Source organism: Pseudonaja textilis, chromosome 3 (assembly GCF_049901715.1).
Source record: "Pseudonaja textilis isolate UNSWEBS1 chromosome 3, rPseTex1.2, whole genome shotgun sequence".
In the NCBI taxonomy this organism is placed as follows: Eukaryota; Metazoa; Chordata; class Lepidosauria; order Squamata; family Elapidae; genus Pseudonaja; species Pseudonaja textilis.
This window is the reverse complement of record NC_141992.1, coordinates 154,698,831-154,716,430: the sequence shown is the minus strand read 5'-3', so window position 1 is coordinate 154,716,430 and position 17,600 is coordinate 154,698,831. Positions and strand designations below refer to the sequence as shown.

Below are 17,600 nucleotides of genomic sequence, written 5' to 3'. Positions count from 1 at the left end.
TGTAGAAGACTAGACTGGAGAACAGAGTTATAAATCATGAAAATAGTACAAAATTGACATATAAGTTTTTTCAACAAAACAAGAAAAAAAGATTTTCACAATGTCTGTAACATTCTGGTTCATGCAAGTTTTCAATAGTCTCACAGCTACAATTATCTATATCAAAATATTGTAAACCTATTCTAGTCTATTGAATATTTCAAAACAGAAGATTTGGGAATCTTGTTAATGGATTGGAGTGGAAAGTCTATAGGTTTGCTATAGCCCTGAAGTTTTAAGTATTATTTATTTTATTTATATTCTTGACAACTAATGACTATATGTGAAATAACGATTTTCCTCTGAGCAATTCATGTATCTATCAGCAAATGCCTCTGAAAATTGCAAAATACCTTTGGTTGCCATAAGTACTGAATCCTGTTTATTCATTCTGAGTCAGATGACAGATTCAGATTAGAAACTTCTGTTATCCAATACTAACAATTACAACACTAATCGTGCCACTATACGTCAGCAGTATGTACACAAACTACATATTAGACAAAATTTCATCTGCTCTGCAACCCCAGTAAAATCTGTCACACATCTGATAAACTCTATCATAAAATGGGGCTGCCTAAAATCTATTAAGAACAGGAATGTGCAGTTTGAGCCACATGCATACTTATCTAGAAAAAACTCTGCACTGAAACTAACTGAATTCAACTTCTATAAAAATATGCACAAGATAGAAGCTTTGTCTTTTGTTAAAAATCTCATATGAATGTTAATACAAACTTAAAGAAAAAGAAAACATTAACTCTTTGGAGCCATCTAGGAATTGTCAGAATTTTTGCAAGCCAGAACTAGAGTTTACCAAAACTTTTGGAAAATACTGTATATAGAAACTACCTGTAGGTTTAACCAAAATGAATCCTTCATATTAAAAATATACTTTTCCTCACAAATGTTTTTTTGTGAGGAAGCAAATAAAGCAAACTACTGAAGCAAATAATAAAAAGCTTCAGATGCAGCTACTTTTATATGAAGTTATTTCTCTGTAGAATTCCAAGTGATTGTGGGATTTGCCTGTAGATTACAAATATATGTGTGGAACTATATAACTTAGAATATTCAAATATTAATATGAACCTTCAGGCTTGATCAAACGCCATATTGTAAATATTACATATTTTTATTTAATTTTGCTTATGAAATGTTAAAATGTACATACAAATGCTGTACATGCATCTCTGTACAACAAAGAAAACTAACAGTATATAAAAATATGCAACCATGTCAAGAAATGGTACTTTTTAACCAAGGCTTTTTAGAACAAATCTACCACTTGTTAAAAGACTTGTGACTGAATTTAGATGAGCTAGATACATATGGGTCTGCTGACTAGACACATCACATGACAAACAAGCTTTCACAACAATTGCTTCTCCCTGAAAATCTTACAAAGCTTTGCTTGTTTTCATGTAATTCACTCAAATTGCTACCATAACATGAAACTTAGATTCCAACTCAGTTTTGCTAAACTAAAAGACATTACTTTTAAGGGAGCCATCTGGCAATCCCAATTTAGAATTGTCCCCTTGAGAAGTTTAATCACACGCACAATTTATTTTGTATATTTTAATTTTTTTAATGGAAATGACTGGTTTAACCCTGATAATGTGGAAAATTCAAGTGAAAAATGTGAGTTGCTCTCTTTGATGGTCCAATGAATTATTTTCTTGGCCATGCACGATATTCTCCGGAGTTTTTCCAACCTCAAAGTTGAAAAATGTTTTCCACATCAGTCTAACTCACTTCCATACCACTAGTGCCACAGGGAACCCATGGCTTGCAGTTTTGATCATTGCAGATACACAAGTACTTGGGTATTTGAATACCTTTTTGCAAGGCCTTCCTGGCTGCTCCACCAAGTACTAAGGAGGCAGCATATTTCCTGGCTGCCGAGTTAATGAAAATACTTGATATTTACTGATTTTATATTTTGAACGGAAATACGTATCACTGCCACTTGGTATTGTGGCTTTCCATTTCAGCGTATTTTTATAGCAACCCTAACAAGACTTAAAATACAAGGGAAGTGCCTTCTGAGAGAGAGGAAAAAAGGCAAAAAAATAAACATTTGAGCAAATGCCATTTAGAATTCAATTATGCACGGGGGAGGGGAAATACCACGACCCGTCAAATTCAAGTAACCGGCTGCGAAGCGAAGGTGCAATCCTGGTATAGGTTCTCCTGCTCGACTAGAAGACCTCCAAGATCCCTTCCAGCTCATTCATTGTATTCTAACCTAAGCAGCCAGAAGTCCGTCGGACTTACTTTTGAGCAGCTACACCCACAGGACTGAGCTCGGCAAACCGAACACTAAAGAGTGCCCGAAGAACTGGGCGTGTTTGTGGGCAGGGACGAAGGGCAGCGCGTGCCGGTGGCGTGATAACCAGAAAGCGTCACCTCACGAGGCAAGGCCGGGCGACTCTCTGAGGAAGGCGGAGCCGACCGCCCCCGGCTGCCAGCTTCCACTCCGGAGAGGAGGGGAAAAGTCGTCTCGGTGCCTCCCTCAGGAGGCTTTCCTTACGACCAGCAACGCCTCCACGTAGAAAACCCAGAGGCGAGGGGACGCTTCTTCCGGCTTCTCAGCCACACTTCCTTCCGACTAATCGGCATAGCCTCGCCGGGGATTCGTAAAGCTGCCGGCAAAAGCGAGTGAGGTGGGGACTGCAGGAGTTTCTTCGGAGATGCGCGATCAGTTTACGCGACGGGGTCACAGCTGTGGGAAGCTCGGCGGCCTGGCAGTCTCTCTCGTCTTTCTACTGGCCCTTCTGCCCAGCGGGGTAAGTATGCGGGCGAGCAAGCGAGCGGAGGGTTGCGAGAGAAAGGGCCAATCTGGAGACGGGTGCAGGTGCGGGTCCGGGAATAATCTTTGGAACCTGACGGAAGGAGGGCAAAAGTGGCTTGGGCTTGTTTTAAGCGGGGGTGAAGCCTGTGCCCCATGCTGGATTGGACCCCCCCCCCCCAAAAAAAAAACCCTCATTCTGCACCGACCCTGTTGGGCGGGAGAAGGAATGACCCCATCTACTGGGGAGGCAAGTGGGTGAGGTGGACATGCCTGCAGCTATGACTCCTGGTCCTTTATAAAGCAGGCTTTGGCAAAAGGCCTGGCTCTTAATGGCTGAGAATATTCCAAACGTCTTAAGTGTTTGCTCCAATATGAATTGAACAAGACTTGTTCAACTCCCCAGCTTATTGGAGTCGCGCCCATTCCCGGGTGAACGCCTATATAGAGCATTTGGTTTGAGGAATCCTTTTCGGAGTGGCAATTCTTGATGATGGTTCTGGCTTTAAGAATTGTTGTCTCGGCAATGGCACAGAAGCGGAAATTGGTCAGATAAAAATAACTTGGGGATTAAGGAACTGAATCAAAAACAAATGCTGCTAGCTTGATTCCGAGGGATAGGGTTAAAAAGGGGGGATGCTGTTTTATGAGAGTTTTAATTATGGCTGGTTGTAGTGATCTGCAAAACAGGATGTGAGATGCTATAGATGTGGAAATTAGCAGTTATATTGAGTTAGAAAGCAATTGAAACTAGCGATTTGTGGCTTATTGGAATAGCAGCTTATCATTGTAATTGATTACATAATTCAGCAGTGTACATGGCATAATATACATAGCAGCTTTAACTTGGCTTATATAGCAGAGACTGTTTACCATTGACAGTTGACTTTTTAAAAGTGACAATAGAGTAGAGTAGAACAGAATTATTTATTGGCCAAGTGTGATTGGACACACAAGGAATTTGTCTTTGGTGCATATGCTCTCAGTGTACATAAAGGGGAAAAATACATTAATCAAGAATCATAAGATACAACACTTAGTGATATTCATAGGTTACTAAGCAATCAAATCTTACTAGGAAACAAAACTGCAAATTGTAAAGATACAAGCAACACGGTTTATAGTCATAAGTGGGAAGAGATAGGAATTAGGAAGGAAGAGAGGAATAATAGTAATATTGTCTTAGTAAATAAGTTGACAGTGTTGTGGGAATTAGTTGTTTAGCAGAGTGATGGCATTCAGGGAAAAACTGTCCTTGTGTCTAGTTTGTTCTGGTGTGCAGTGCCCTATAGTGCAGTTTTGAGAGTAGAAGTTGAAACAATTTATGTCCAGGATGTGAGGGGACTGTAGATATTTTCACAATCCTCTTTTTGACTTGTGCAGGATAAAGGGCCTCAGTGGAAGGCAGGTTGATAGCAACTTTTTTTTTCTGCAGTTCTAATTATCCATTGAAGTCTGTGTCTGTCTTGTTCGGTTGCAGAGCCAAATATTTACAGATATTTTTTCTTCAAAAATTTGATTTATTTATATTCCATATTTAACTGCTTATTTCCCTCAGATTACACAGTCTTCAGAAAAGGAACATAAATTTAACATAAGCCTTTACAATTTGTTACAGGCATAATCCATAATCTTTTCCCTTTTGTTATACTTCAGAATTATATGGGCCGATAATGAAGGTACTCTGTGTAGGTAAGCGCGTTCTCCTATTTTCCTGCTTCTGGAAGAAATGTTCACCTGCTGGAAGATAGCAGTGGACTATTCTGTTGGAGTGATTTGGAATATGTTTAATTTTGCCTTTTTAATCTTCCTCAAATTTAGTACATTAATGAATTCATTTGGTCAATCAGTGATTAATTTCCAGAAGTTGGTTATTAGCATATGTCTGCAGATTACTTAGCTCATCCCAGTATTAAGGAAGATGGGGCATGCAAGGTAAGGAAAGGATATGAAGTTATGCTTTAAGAGGAAAATTTCCAATAAAAAGCAAATTATTTCAGTGATGATAAAATTTAGTTATAAAGGATCCTTTCCTGTTATGTATCCATAATGAATTCAAAATGATTAAGAATGAGAGGACTGTTTCAACCCAGTTTATGGACTTCAAGCTGGAGTATAGATGTTACAGTTAAAGATGCAGTTTTTTTTCTCATCATTAGTTCCATGCTGGGTGAAACTTTAAAGTTCTTTATGTGGTTCATTTCTAAGAGGTAATCCACATGAGTAAAGTTGATTTCTAGGAGTTCTTCTATTACAAACTATGCTTGTAATCTGTATAGGAGTAAAACAGATTTTCTACATGGAGAGGAAAAGGAGGAACAACTGGAACGGACAGTAACTAAATGCTTTTATGGAACTGGCAATATTTAATGGAAAATTCCCTTTACTGAAAGAGTAGTGCATATGAGAGGTATATTCATGATTGTATGGACTCAATGGATATTTGGCCATTATTTTCAGCGAGCAAACTAGTATTGTTTTGAATCAAAGGTACCTTGTTCTGCACAGTTTTCTCCACCTACCTCTTCTGCTTTTTATATGAACTATTTTGTGGGATTTCTTTGTAAAGGGACATTACTAAAAATATTTTCACCAATGTACATGTAATGCAAGCTGCAGAGTGGGTGAAGGAATTTTCTGTAGTCAGTGCATTTGGGAAAATGGCTCAATAGATACATGGGACTCGTATTTTAGAGCCTAGGCCTACTTTTTAACATCTCAGTTGCAATAAGATGATAATTGTGCGTAGTAAATTTTGATACAATGGCCTTGAGAAAAGACGTACAGATAGATCTTATTTAATTAGCCCTTGTTCAGTAACTGTTTGAACAAGTAGTAGTTACAGTCAGTCCTTGACATTCTGCATCATGATCTGAGCATTAGGCATCCAGCCCAGATTTCAGACCATTGTAGAATGCTGAGGTTATGCAATCATGATTTATGGCCGCCTCTACTGGTTTCATAGAATTAAAGTCAATTGGGAATATGGCAGAAAGTCAGAAGTCGCAATCATGCGAGTTTCTTGTTTAATGACACTTGTGGTCCTCACTTAACAACACTGACTAGGAATTGGTAGAATTGCCATCACAAAGCAGTGCTATCATATATCATCATGATATCAACATTTACAACTATATGTTGTAGAGATGGAAATTCTGGTAGCATTTACTGTTGTTAAAGAGTACTATCTCCATTGTTTCTTTTATCTATCTGCATTTTGATTTTTAACTATTTTGCATGCATAATTTCTTACTATCATCAGAATTATCATGGTTCTTTAAACTTGGGAGGAACTGATGCACGTCCATGCTGCTTGTCTTCATATATAAACTTGCACTACTTTTATTGGGACATGTTGTACAACACTAGACTCATATACTTCATTTTTAAGGCTGCATTTAGCAAGACTGAATGGTTTGGAGGTTTGAGGGGTTCAGATTCCAGAATGTCAGAGATAGTTCCTACAGAGGGGGAGCTGATGTAATGGACTACAATGAAGCTGTAGTTTTCCAGGAAGGAGGGGACACATTCCAAAAAGAGGGATGAGACAAGAAGCAGCATAACCTGGAGCTTGATAAGAGGCAGAGGAAGAGAGTAAGGATAGCCACTTCCTAGAATCTCCCAGTTATATCCATTAGAGTGAGAGTAATAAGAGTTTAGTCTGGCAAGATTCTGTCTATTGTGTGTAAGCAGATAAAGAACTGAACTCTGGATGAATTGTTTTACATTGTTCTGAGCTTAGTCTGACACAATTATTTTGATGCTGGATGAGGTTGGATTGTTCCAGACAGACCCTGTGTACTATCCTGGGGTTCTTCTGCTTGATGAGCAGGTGCCAGTGTAGCTAGGAGGACCTTTGAACAACTTCATATTGTGTGCCAGTGGGAGGCTCTAATCCCTGTCACTTGTACCGTTGTCACCAGGGATGGATTCTATCACATATTCTAGATGGGGCTGCCCTTGAACAGCATCCAGAAATGCACTTCTTGATCACCTCACATTGCATCTCTGCTCTGCAAGCTGCATTGGTTGTCAGGTAGCTTTGGGGTTCAATTCAAGATATAGTTATGACCTATAAAGTTCTAAATAGCAAGCATCCAGTTTCTTTGAAGGGCCACCTCTTCCTGGTTAAATCTAGTTGTCCCAACAGGTTCAGCAAAAGAGGCATGTTATGGATCCATCTATCAAGGATTGTCATATGATGGACCCTAGAAGAGAATCTATTTTGCCACAAAATCTGCTCTTTGGAACATTGTTCTCCCAAGGTTAGACTGATTCTAACCCTGCTGGTCTTTCAGAAGACATGATTTTGACATTTATTTATTTGTAAAATTAGTTGCCCATCTTACCAACTCTGGGAGACCTAAATATTAAAAGATAAAACCTTACAAAATCCAATGAATTGAATATAATACTATAAAAATCCAGATAGTCAACCTAGCTAAAAGATGGGGAGGGAGGAAGTAGGTTGAGAAGGGGAGGGGGTGGGGTCTATTATTAATCTACCAACCACCCCAATGGGTGGTTGAATATGAATATGTTAGCAAATATGTAGTTAAATAATTTGCCAAGCATTTACTTGTATTTATTCAAAAGGAAGACTAAACCAAATTTACGACATTACTTATCCCTGAAAGATGAGTAGGCACAGTCTTATTTTCTACTTTAAAAATAGTGAAGTATACATTAGGTCAAAATTTCTGATTTGTCAACCTTGAATTGCTGATTCCTGAAAATAATCTATCAACCCCCCAACTAAGCCAGAGAGGAAAAATGAATAGATGAAATCATTCCACTATATTCTGAGACTATATTAACAATCTTGCAAGTCTGAAAGTGCAAACATCCAGCTGCCATTTTTAACTGCTTGATCCATTTGGGAGGGCCCTTCCTATGTTCTTTTCTTTGACTGTTAAGCCTCTATAGTGCTGGCATTTCTTGGTGTTTCCTCATGTGTGTACTAACAAAGTGACCTTGCTTATCTTTTGTGAGATGAGCCATAGTCAGTTGAACATTGCCTTTGCAAACATGATAAAGACATGAAGACCCAAAGAAATACAAATTAAATTCTAAGTAGGTTTTATGTACATTCACAATTTTGGTTAGCATCCTGACTGGAGGGCAGAGGAATATCTGGCTTTGACTTGTCCTAGAATATTTGATAACCGCATGTTCTACAATAGTGGCATTTAAACAGGAGCATTTCTGGGGGAAAAATGAACTAATTAAAATGCTTCAAAAGAAGACATATGGAAAAACCAACCCTTCCACACTTTTCAGATATCCAGTGGAAAAACACAGAATAGATTGCTGGTTTATTGTTATAAAACTTATATTCAGAAATTAAAGATGTTTTTTTCAAAAGGGGGATCAAATCAGAATATCTTTATATAAAATATAACCTTACATCATACAGTATATTAGTATAATTTTTCCTCCTTGGATACTTTGCAGATGTAATGGTGAAATAGTAAACAAGGGAGCTAACACTCAGTGATATAAGTGGTCTCTGTAAGATACCAATCAAGTTGACTGTGTATATAGGTAGTCTTCAAGTTACAACCACAACTGAAACCAGAATTTCTATCACTAAGCAAGACAGGTGTTTAGTGAGTCATATACAATTTTATGGGGTTTTTTGTCATGGTAAATCACTGCAGTTGTTAAATGAACCATGTAGTTGTTAGGTGAATCTGGCTTCCCACATTTACCTTGGAAGGTTGCAAATGGTGGTCACACATGACTTCAGGACACTGCAACCATCATAAATATGTGTGGGTTGCCAAGTGCATGAATTTAGATCATATGATCATGGGGCTACTGTAAGAGTCATAATGTGAGAAACTGCTGTAGTCACGTTTTTCAGTGCCATTGTAACTTCAAATGGCACTAAACAAATGGTTGTAAGTTGAGGATTACCTGTAATAGGAATGGTAAACCAGTCATTCCAAAGATAAACTGGGCATTTTTAAACAGGTGTTTCTACAATTCTGGTCAAAAAAATTCCATTAAAAGGTATCAGAAACCACAACATATATATTGATCTTGATCAAATAAGTCCACTTTGAATTCCGTTTGTTTACTTTTTATTTTTAATCCTGTCAAATAGTGTCCCACAAGTTGATACCTTATCATTTTCTCTTTGGTTTTTTTTTTCAGGAACAGCTTGATCAGTTTAAAATTTTCTTTTTGAAAATCCAAGATAAGAAGGCTTTTCAAAGTACTTTCTTATCATCTGCTTAACATCTCTCAGAGGCAATATTATTTCAAGTCCATCTAGACCAGGGGTGTGAAACTCAAGTCCCGGGGCCCAGATCCAGCCCGGGGGGGCGGGATACTTAGATCTGGCAGCAAAGGACTGGTCTGTGGTGCTTCTGCCAGCAAAAATGGGCTCCTGGGCTCAATTTTCAGCTACCACTGCCTCCTGAAATCCTCTGACAGTGAAAATACAGCTCAGAGGTCTCAGCTAGTCCTTGAGTACTGAAGATTTGTCCTGAAATGAATACAAACTCCAGCTTCTTCATAGTGCAATGGTGGTGTATTCATTAGCTCAGCAAACAACAAACACTCTTCTCTGACAAGAAAGGCTAAAAACCAGGCAAGGTTAGAATTGGGTTTGAGTTTGCTCCCTTTCCTTTTATCACCATTATCATGAGACACACCCCACCACACCCAGGCTTATACGCAGTTCTAGTTCTGGCTACACCTAACCCATTATCCCTAAATGCTATTAACCCTATAACATGTCTACCCTACCCTATTCCAACCCTTACTAACTGATCCCCACCTGGTGCCACCCTCATCATGTTTTAACCTAAGTTAAAACCTGGAGTGTATCAAAAATATAACAAAAACGTAAATAAAGGTCCTTTAATGTCTTCAGCTTGGCTTCACTGTTTAATTGTTCACAGTTGAAGATTAAACTATTTTCAAAATAACATTCCAAATGAAAGAAATGCAGTTCAAATTCAAAGAACAGATAATGAAGCAAAAACCGCACTGAATAAAGTTCCACGACAGACCAGGATAAATAATTACAAACTTCAGGAAGATAACTGGGTATAGTCCGTTGGAAGAATGGCAACCTCATCCAGGAATAAAACACTAATTTGACTCCAATGTTTGTTAGCACGCAGGTCCAAACTCTTATGCAGTTCTCACACCTGAAACCCATGAAGAGGATCATGGCCCTCTCCTCCCAAGTAGACCATGTGTTTCCCTGATCCTCTCCTCCCTGTGTGCCCTAGGATGGATAGGGGATGGGCCTGGGTCCTCCTCTGACTGCTCAGCTGGCCTCTCCCAGTCTCCTCCACCACCTCTGGAGCCACACTTCCACTCCCTGTTGTCTGTTCCTCCTCTCCCTCAGAGTCAGTCTCCACCAGGGGCATGACACTAAGGCTTCATTACCACCTATATGTGTCCCAACCCCCTTTCACAATATGTACCACATCAATGTATGAAAAGAGCCATTCTAGCCCTGCAGTCGCTTCAGACTCCATCTTGCACTCCTGCAGTTGTTGCAGAATCCATCCTCATCTCTGCTGAGTCATTCCAAAGCCATCAGCCAGCACACAAGCAGAAATACAGATATGGCAGCAGTAGAGGTAAGGTGACATGGCCAGCTGACTGGCTGCGATGCATATTCAGAGCTGATGGGCTCAGAGTGAACTTGGAGTCCGACAGGAGGGCTACACGTGAAATCTGCTGGAGATTGCTAATTTATAATCTCTTTTACAAGGAAACAAACTTGTGATCATTTTCCTTCTCTTTTTCCAAGAAAAGTTCCAAGGAGCTGATTCATACAGCACTCCAGTTTTCACTTATGGCGGTTGGCCCTATGACCGCTGAACAATCTTCAATCTGCCATGCTTCCCAAGAAATGCCCATGATTAGTGCAATCCTTAAACACACTTTCAAATACCAGTACGCATTTTTGCTGAGGAAAGAGACCCAAGGTTCAAAGAGTATTGGCTGCCTAGATGCTGAGTTAAAGTTTCAGTGTTGAGCGTAATCCATGTATCAGCTTTTTAGATTTTGCAATTTTCCCTTAGCTTGTTGTTTCTACTTAAAGAGCCCAGTTCTCTGGCATGCTAAGACAAGGAAAACAGGTTCATGATAGCTTTTTCCTCCCCTCCCATTGGGCAAAATACTGTTATCAAGCAATAACTTAATGTGATATTTATAAGATGTCTTCCTTTGAGAAATCTTTGCATGGTACTTTTTTCTCTCCAGTTATGCAATAGCAGGGTGCTTTAAATACAGGACGTTCCTCGTATTTATCCAACTCCCTTAAAAAGTAGTTTAAGTTTCTCCAGTATGTTTAGAAAGAGGAGATAAAGCTGAGAGGTTGAAACCAGAACAAATGAACAAAAACTGAGTTTGGGGAAGGAAACCAAGGGTACTCAAGTTGAAAATATGCTGTGTTTTTTTTTCTGGCTAAAGGAGGGGTATTTGTTTGGTTGTGGACAGCTGTTGCATCATGTGGTTTGAAGAAAGGGCAATAGCAGAGTCATTGATCCAGAACTAGCTAATGGAGAGAGACATATTCCTTAGCCAAGAGCTCAATCCAAGGCAGCACTTGAGAACCTGATCTCTTTGAAAGCAGCTGCATTCCAGCCAGCACTATTTAAAAAGATGGCAAAATTTTGGGATTCACAACTAAAATAATCATAGGAACAGGGAAGTTTTATGAGAAACTTGAATAGGAGAGATGGCCATCATTTCCATAGAGTTGAGTTTAGTGATTGATTAAGAAAGCCAGAGCTCTAATTCTGTTAATGGGTCATATAAGGATATCTTTTCTCATGACCTCAATTTGGTTTAGCTGTCTGGTTCTATTTGGATTTCAATGGACCTGAATCTATTGGTACATACTTGATATTCCCACAAAATTCTCAGTGCCTTATAAATCTAAATCCCTTTGTTTGGTTCTATTCCATGCATTGCATCCATATGCATTAATTGTTTGGTGGCTTTCCATTTGAACAGGTAGCATTTCTGAGTGGGCTAGTTTGTCAGTTGTGAATTTCACTATCACTGGCAGCCAGAATTTGGCTTCCAGAGTGGCCATTTTTTTTGGAGGACATTTTAGTTTCATTGGTGATAACATGGAGCACAGTTGTTGCCGACCCTCCAGCATTACCTAGTGCTTTATTTAAATTGTAGTAGCAAAGCAAATCACCATAGGGGCTATACGCCTGGCACATACCAATCTCTGTATTTCCAATGTCTGAATCATCTCCAATTGAAAGTTTTCTACCTCCAGAGCAATATCCTTGGTACATGAATAATATCTGGATCTCTCCTTCAGTAACACTTGATTTCCTTTTAAATGATGTCTTTTCCAAGATCTTGGTTGCCCTTAATTGCAAGAAAACTAACTACTAAGTATATGTAGCAATCACATCCCTGAAAGTCTCCTTTTTCTACGTCAGTGGCATTTCCTAAAGTTTCCTATCTTAGTTTAATTTGTTTACTAAAAATCAAGAGCTCACTATTTGAAGTACAAATCTGTAACTTACATCCAACTTGCAGAGGGCAGGACAAGAAATAATGGATGGAAATTAATCAAGTAGATAAGCACCCTAGAATTAAGGAGAAACTTCCTAACAGGACAATTAACCAGTGGAACAGTTGTGGGTGCTTCATCACTGGAAGTTTTTAAGAAGACACTGGACAGTCACTTGTCTGAATGGTATAGGGTTTCCTGCTTGACCAAGAGGTTGAACCAGAAGATCTCCAAGGTCTCTTCCAGCTCTATTCTAATAGATTGGTCAGGTAGAAGAAAAATCCCATTTAAAGCTTTTTGTTATGGAGAAAAATAAGGAGAAACAAGCACTTTTACCCCACTTTGACCTCCTGTATTAAAAAAAGCAGGTTAAACACATAAAAACAGGAAGCAGTGGTAGGATTTGGCCAGCACCAGGTTTTTCATACAAGAGTCATCCATCATATATCTACCTTAAATGTTATGTCTACAATTGCATACATTACTATAAGCCAAGTAGAAACAGAAACAATGAAAAATATAGGAAAGTTGTCCTATAAAGTATTTTTAAAATACATTTAAGTTCAATGGTATACAGCAATACTTTTTTCTTCATTTTTGATTCACTGGAGACTTTTGTATCAGTATACAAAATGGCTTCTCCTCAGGTATTCCTCAAGGTGATTTCAGTTTGAGATCCTTTGTGTGTTAAATATTGGTGCAGAAGTTAAATATGCAGTATTTGTTCCATGTTCCTAATGCCATATAGTTGTCTGATTTTGAAACTCAGAATTTTCCCAAGCATTCTGTGATGTAGCATATTAGAACCCTATTACACTAAATAATAGAAATAAATAGACTAAATAGAAATAGCTTTCTTATATCCGCTGTTTAGTCAATCTAGCTTTGTATTTTCATTTATGAAATAATCCACCATGTTACTTTTTTGTAGATCTGCTTCTTGACCAATTAATATGCATCCATTTCTTCATTATTCTTTTCTCCTTATCTGTAGGCATTCTTAGACTCTTGCATATGGTACGGCGAATGCGACATTTCTTCTGGAGACAAAAGATATAATTGTCAATATAATGGTTCAGCAATACCACTACCAAAGGATGGGTATGATTTAGTGCAGGTATGTCTTTGATTAATTACATTTTTATTAAAGGATTCTTAAAAATAAATCTTTCGGAAATGAGGTAAAATATTTGGTTATGCTTTCCTAATTAAAATGTTTAAATGTTCCTTAGTACAAGTAATCAGCATGCAGATAGGCTAATAATAAACCATGCTCTTGATTATTTAAATTAGTTCTCTGTGCTTGGTGTTATGTAGTTTCAGAACTTAGTCTTAAAAATGTATCATTCTATCTGAGAATAAGAAATATTCTAGGACTAGTACAGATAATCCTTGGCTTACTATTCATTCATTCAGTGACTATTCGAAGTTACAATGATACTAAAAACTATATTTACAAATAGTTCTCAAATTACATCTGTCATATCATGTGACATCACATTTTACAACCATAGCAGCAGCAGTCCCAACAGCCCCAGTTGCTCTCACAACTTGAGGACTACCCATCGGGACATCTGGAATTATATTGTGAATGCTCAGTCAAGTGCAGTTATCTTAAGACAAATGAGTGATGTTCCTTCTCATCATCCACCGAAGCCCACCAAGTGGTTTTATCAGGTTTATCACATAGTTACTTGTACCACTTTGCAAAAAGTTTGTTAAAAAAAAAAAACCCTCCTCCCCCAATAGGTGAGATAGAAAGGTTGGCATATTTCCGTAGCAAATGCCAAGGGACTTATCTGCAGGCATATTTGTGCCAAATAGCATAAGATATTCTGATTTACCTACATAGGTAGTCTATCTTATGCCTTCACAGTTCTATTTGTAAAATAATGATGACTGTTGCATTTCCATATTGTAAGCTGGAAATACAATGGATATAAAAAGTCTACACAACCTGATTAAAATGCCAAGTTTTTGAGATGTAAAACAATCAGACCAAGATAAATTTGAACTTTAATTAGTTTAATTATTGGCAAGTGTGTATTGACAACTGTTTAACATCAGTTTAAATGTGATTAGTTACTACTGAAAACAGCCACGTCATATTTATGCAACCATACTATTGTAAGTTTTTTATTGTTATTTTTCCCCTCTAAAATATTTCAGTTTGTTTTTCAACTGAATTGTACAACTTACATGTTATATTCGAGATGTAAAAAATTCTGAAGTTATTAATCTTGGTCTGATTTTTTTACATCTCCAAAACTTGACATTTTAACGAGTATATATACTGTATATCGACTTTTAATACCCGCTGTTGTTGAAATCATTGTTTTGTCATTTTAGCAATATTTCTTTAAATATTCATTTTTTTCTTAAGGAACTCTGTCCAGGTTTTTTCTTTGAGAATGTTAGCCTTTGCTGTGATGTACAGCAACTTCGGACTTTGAAAAGTAACCTGGAACTACCTTTACAGTTTCTTTCCAGGTATGTGGAGATATAGAGAGATTATATAGATTATTTTAAATAAACTGTGGGAGATTAATTAGGCATTCTGTTCATAAGGAAACACAAAGGAATGCCTCTTAAAAACTCAATATTATTTTGGTCTTTAACTGTTTTAGAAAGTGTTGATGATAACAGACTTCTTACCCTTAATATTAAATCACTTCCAATAAACTGAATTACATGAAGTGGTTATGTAAAAGGTGTGTTTTTGATTACTTTTTCACATTGAATTATATTGCACAAGAATGTATTTTGGTTTCACTATGCATTGAAATACCATAAAATAGCCTCTGAGACCATAGGCTGTATATATCTGCACTGTTATGTGATATTAATCTGCATGAATAAATAGTAATTAATGCATATGGACAAATATACGTACTTAAGTCTAGTATTTTGTTGTATTACCTTGATATTATTCACATATGAAATATTTGTAGGCTTTCGGTAAATTATAGCTATAAGATTTATTAATTTTTGAAATTACACATTCCAGAAGTTTATTATTAATTTAAATTTAAACATTTGTACGATAATATTACTTTCCTCTCAAGAGAGAATATACGTGAGCTTTATTTTATTAACACATACTACAACATCAGTATTACCTCTCTTCAGGTGCCCGTCATGCTTTCATAATTTAATAAATCTGTTTTGTGAGATAACCTGTAGCCCTCATCAATCTGAATTTCTGAATGTTACTCAAACGAAGCCATATTCTGATCCAGTTACAAAAGAGAATAAAACCAACATCGTAGAGGTGCAATATTATATTGGAAAAAAATTTGCTAATGGTAAGAAAATATAACTAATATAGTACAGTTAATTTTTTTCATTGTCTGGATTTATAAAGAATTCTGTAATTTTATAAATTTATCTGTCCATTTATGTATAAGCACATTTATCATTCAGGTAAAGAAAAATGTACCTTAATCATCTTGGCTATTAAATTAATTGTTTTGTTCTTTGCATCAGCCCCAATGCAATTGGGAAGTTGCTGGTTTTAAATCAAGTTATTTACTGGGTGGGGAAATATGCACGAGTGGCTAGAGAAAGAGATGCTGAGCAGGTGGGGAACAATTTATCTGAACAATTTACTACCTTCCTTGCTGGCTTCCTGTTGTTGACTTTGCTATAGAAAAGTGGCAGGGAGGGTTGCAAACTGCAAACAACTATGTGACTATAGAATGATGCAACTGTTGTTAATGTGAACTGCTTGCCAAGTGCTCTGATTGCAATGATACTGTGGGAGTAATAGGATGGCCAAAACTTTGAGGACCAGTGGTAACCATACCTTATTCAATTCATAATCTCCAACAAACACCAAACTAGTGGTTAACTAGCTGTATACAGGTAGTCCTAGATTTACAATAGTTTGTTTAGTGACCATTTGAAGTTACAATGGCATTGAAAAAAGTGATGTAACCGTTTTTCACACTTAACAACCGTTGTAGCATCCCCATGAACACATTGTCAAAATTCAGATGCTTGGTAACTGACTCATATTTATGACAGTTGTCATGTCCTGGGGTAATATGATCCATCTTTTGCAATCTTCTGACAAAAAAAGTCAAAAGGGAAGCCAGATTCACTTCACAGTTGTGTTACTAATTTGACAACTGCAGGGATTCACTGTTTAACAACTGTGCCAAAAAAAAGTTGTAAAATGAGGCCAAATTCACTTAACTCTCACTTAGCAACAACATTTTTTGGCTCCATTATGGTCATAAGTCTCATAATATCTCTGCACAGTTCTGTTTTTCAGCATTCAGTATTGTGAAAAAGTCATTGAAACAATTGAAACTACAATTATTTTTAGTTCATCAAGAGATGTGCAGAGAGACATGGTGTGGGAGGTGAAAAAAAGAGCAAGAGGATTGTCAAACTGGTTAAGCTTGAAATGTCAAAAATCAGCTGTCTTAATGCAATCTCTGGGTTGCTTTATTGCTATTGGTTTTTTTAAATATTATTTATTAGTTTATCATAAAAGATAAAATACAAAACAGTAAAACAAAATAAAACCATACACTCAACACTAACAACAACAAAAAAAGAAAAAATTAGTGTGCAAAAAAGAGGATAAAGTGATCCATTAAATTTAACATTTAATATGTAGGATGCACCCTTGGCTGAGTGCTGAAAGAAAAGAAAAAGCAGTAAATTCTTCCCCTACACACACACACACACACACAGAGAGAGAGAGAGAGAGAGAGAAAACAAAAGAAAAAGCAGTCAACAGATTGAGCTAAAGTTAAACATTACACTAATCTTCAAATCCCCCTCTGTTAACTATCTGCTATATTTAGCGTGTAGAAAGTCCACAGATGGTCTCCAGCCTCCTATAAATCTGTCTAGTCCTTTATCTCTAATCAAAGCAGTTAATTTCGCCATCTCCACTATTTCAGTCAATTTCAAAATACATTCTTCAATAGTCTGAATTCCTCCCTTCCCCAGTGTTTGGCAAGTACAATCCTCACAGCAGTCACCATGTGAAGGACTAGCACCCTAAATTGTTTTTCAAATGGCTTGTCCATTATACCAAAAAGAAAAGCTTCAAATTTCATTAATATTTGTACTTTAAATATTTTTTGCATTGCCATGCGTTTTACCAGTAGGTTTTCACATATTTGCAAGACTACCCCATATGATTAAAAAGTGAATCCTGATTTTTACTACATTTTTAGCACGTATCAGAAATTACTTTATACATTTTCTGGGGTCAAGTACAATGTTACATCATTTTATAAA

At 37.2% G+C, this 17,600-nt stretch overlaps 1 protein-coding gene across 1 annotated transcript in view; it reads left to right on the top strand.

Moving 5' to 3' along the window:
• Positions 1 to 2,479: 2,479 nt before the first annotated feature.
• The window catches only part of NPC1 (NPC intracellular cholesterol transporter 1), a 36,235-nt gene continuing 21,114 nt past the window's right edge, over positions 2,480 to 17,600 (top strand). Inside the window, exons 1-4 of the mRNA XM_026699294.2 lie at positions 2,480 to 2,831; positions 13,336 to 13,458; positions 14,725 to 14,831; positions 15,471 to 15,646. Of these exons, the coding sequence (XP_026555079.1) occupies positions 2,736 to 2,831; positions 13,336 to 13,458; positions 14,725 to 14,831; positions 15,471 to 15,646 (502 nt within the window). The 5' untranslated portion in view covers positions 2,480 to 2,735. The remainder of the gene's footprint in view (positions 2,832 to 13,335; positions 13,459 to 14,724; positions 14,832 to 15,470; positions 15,647 to 17,600) is intronic.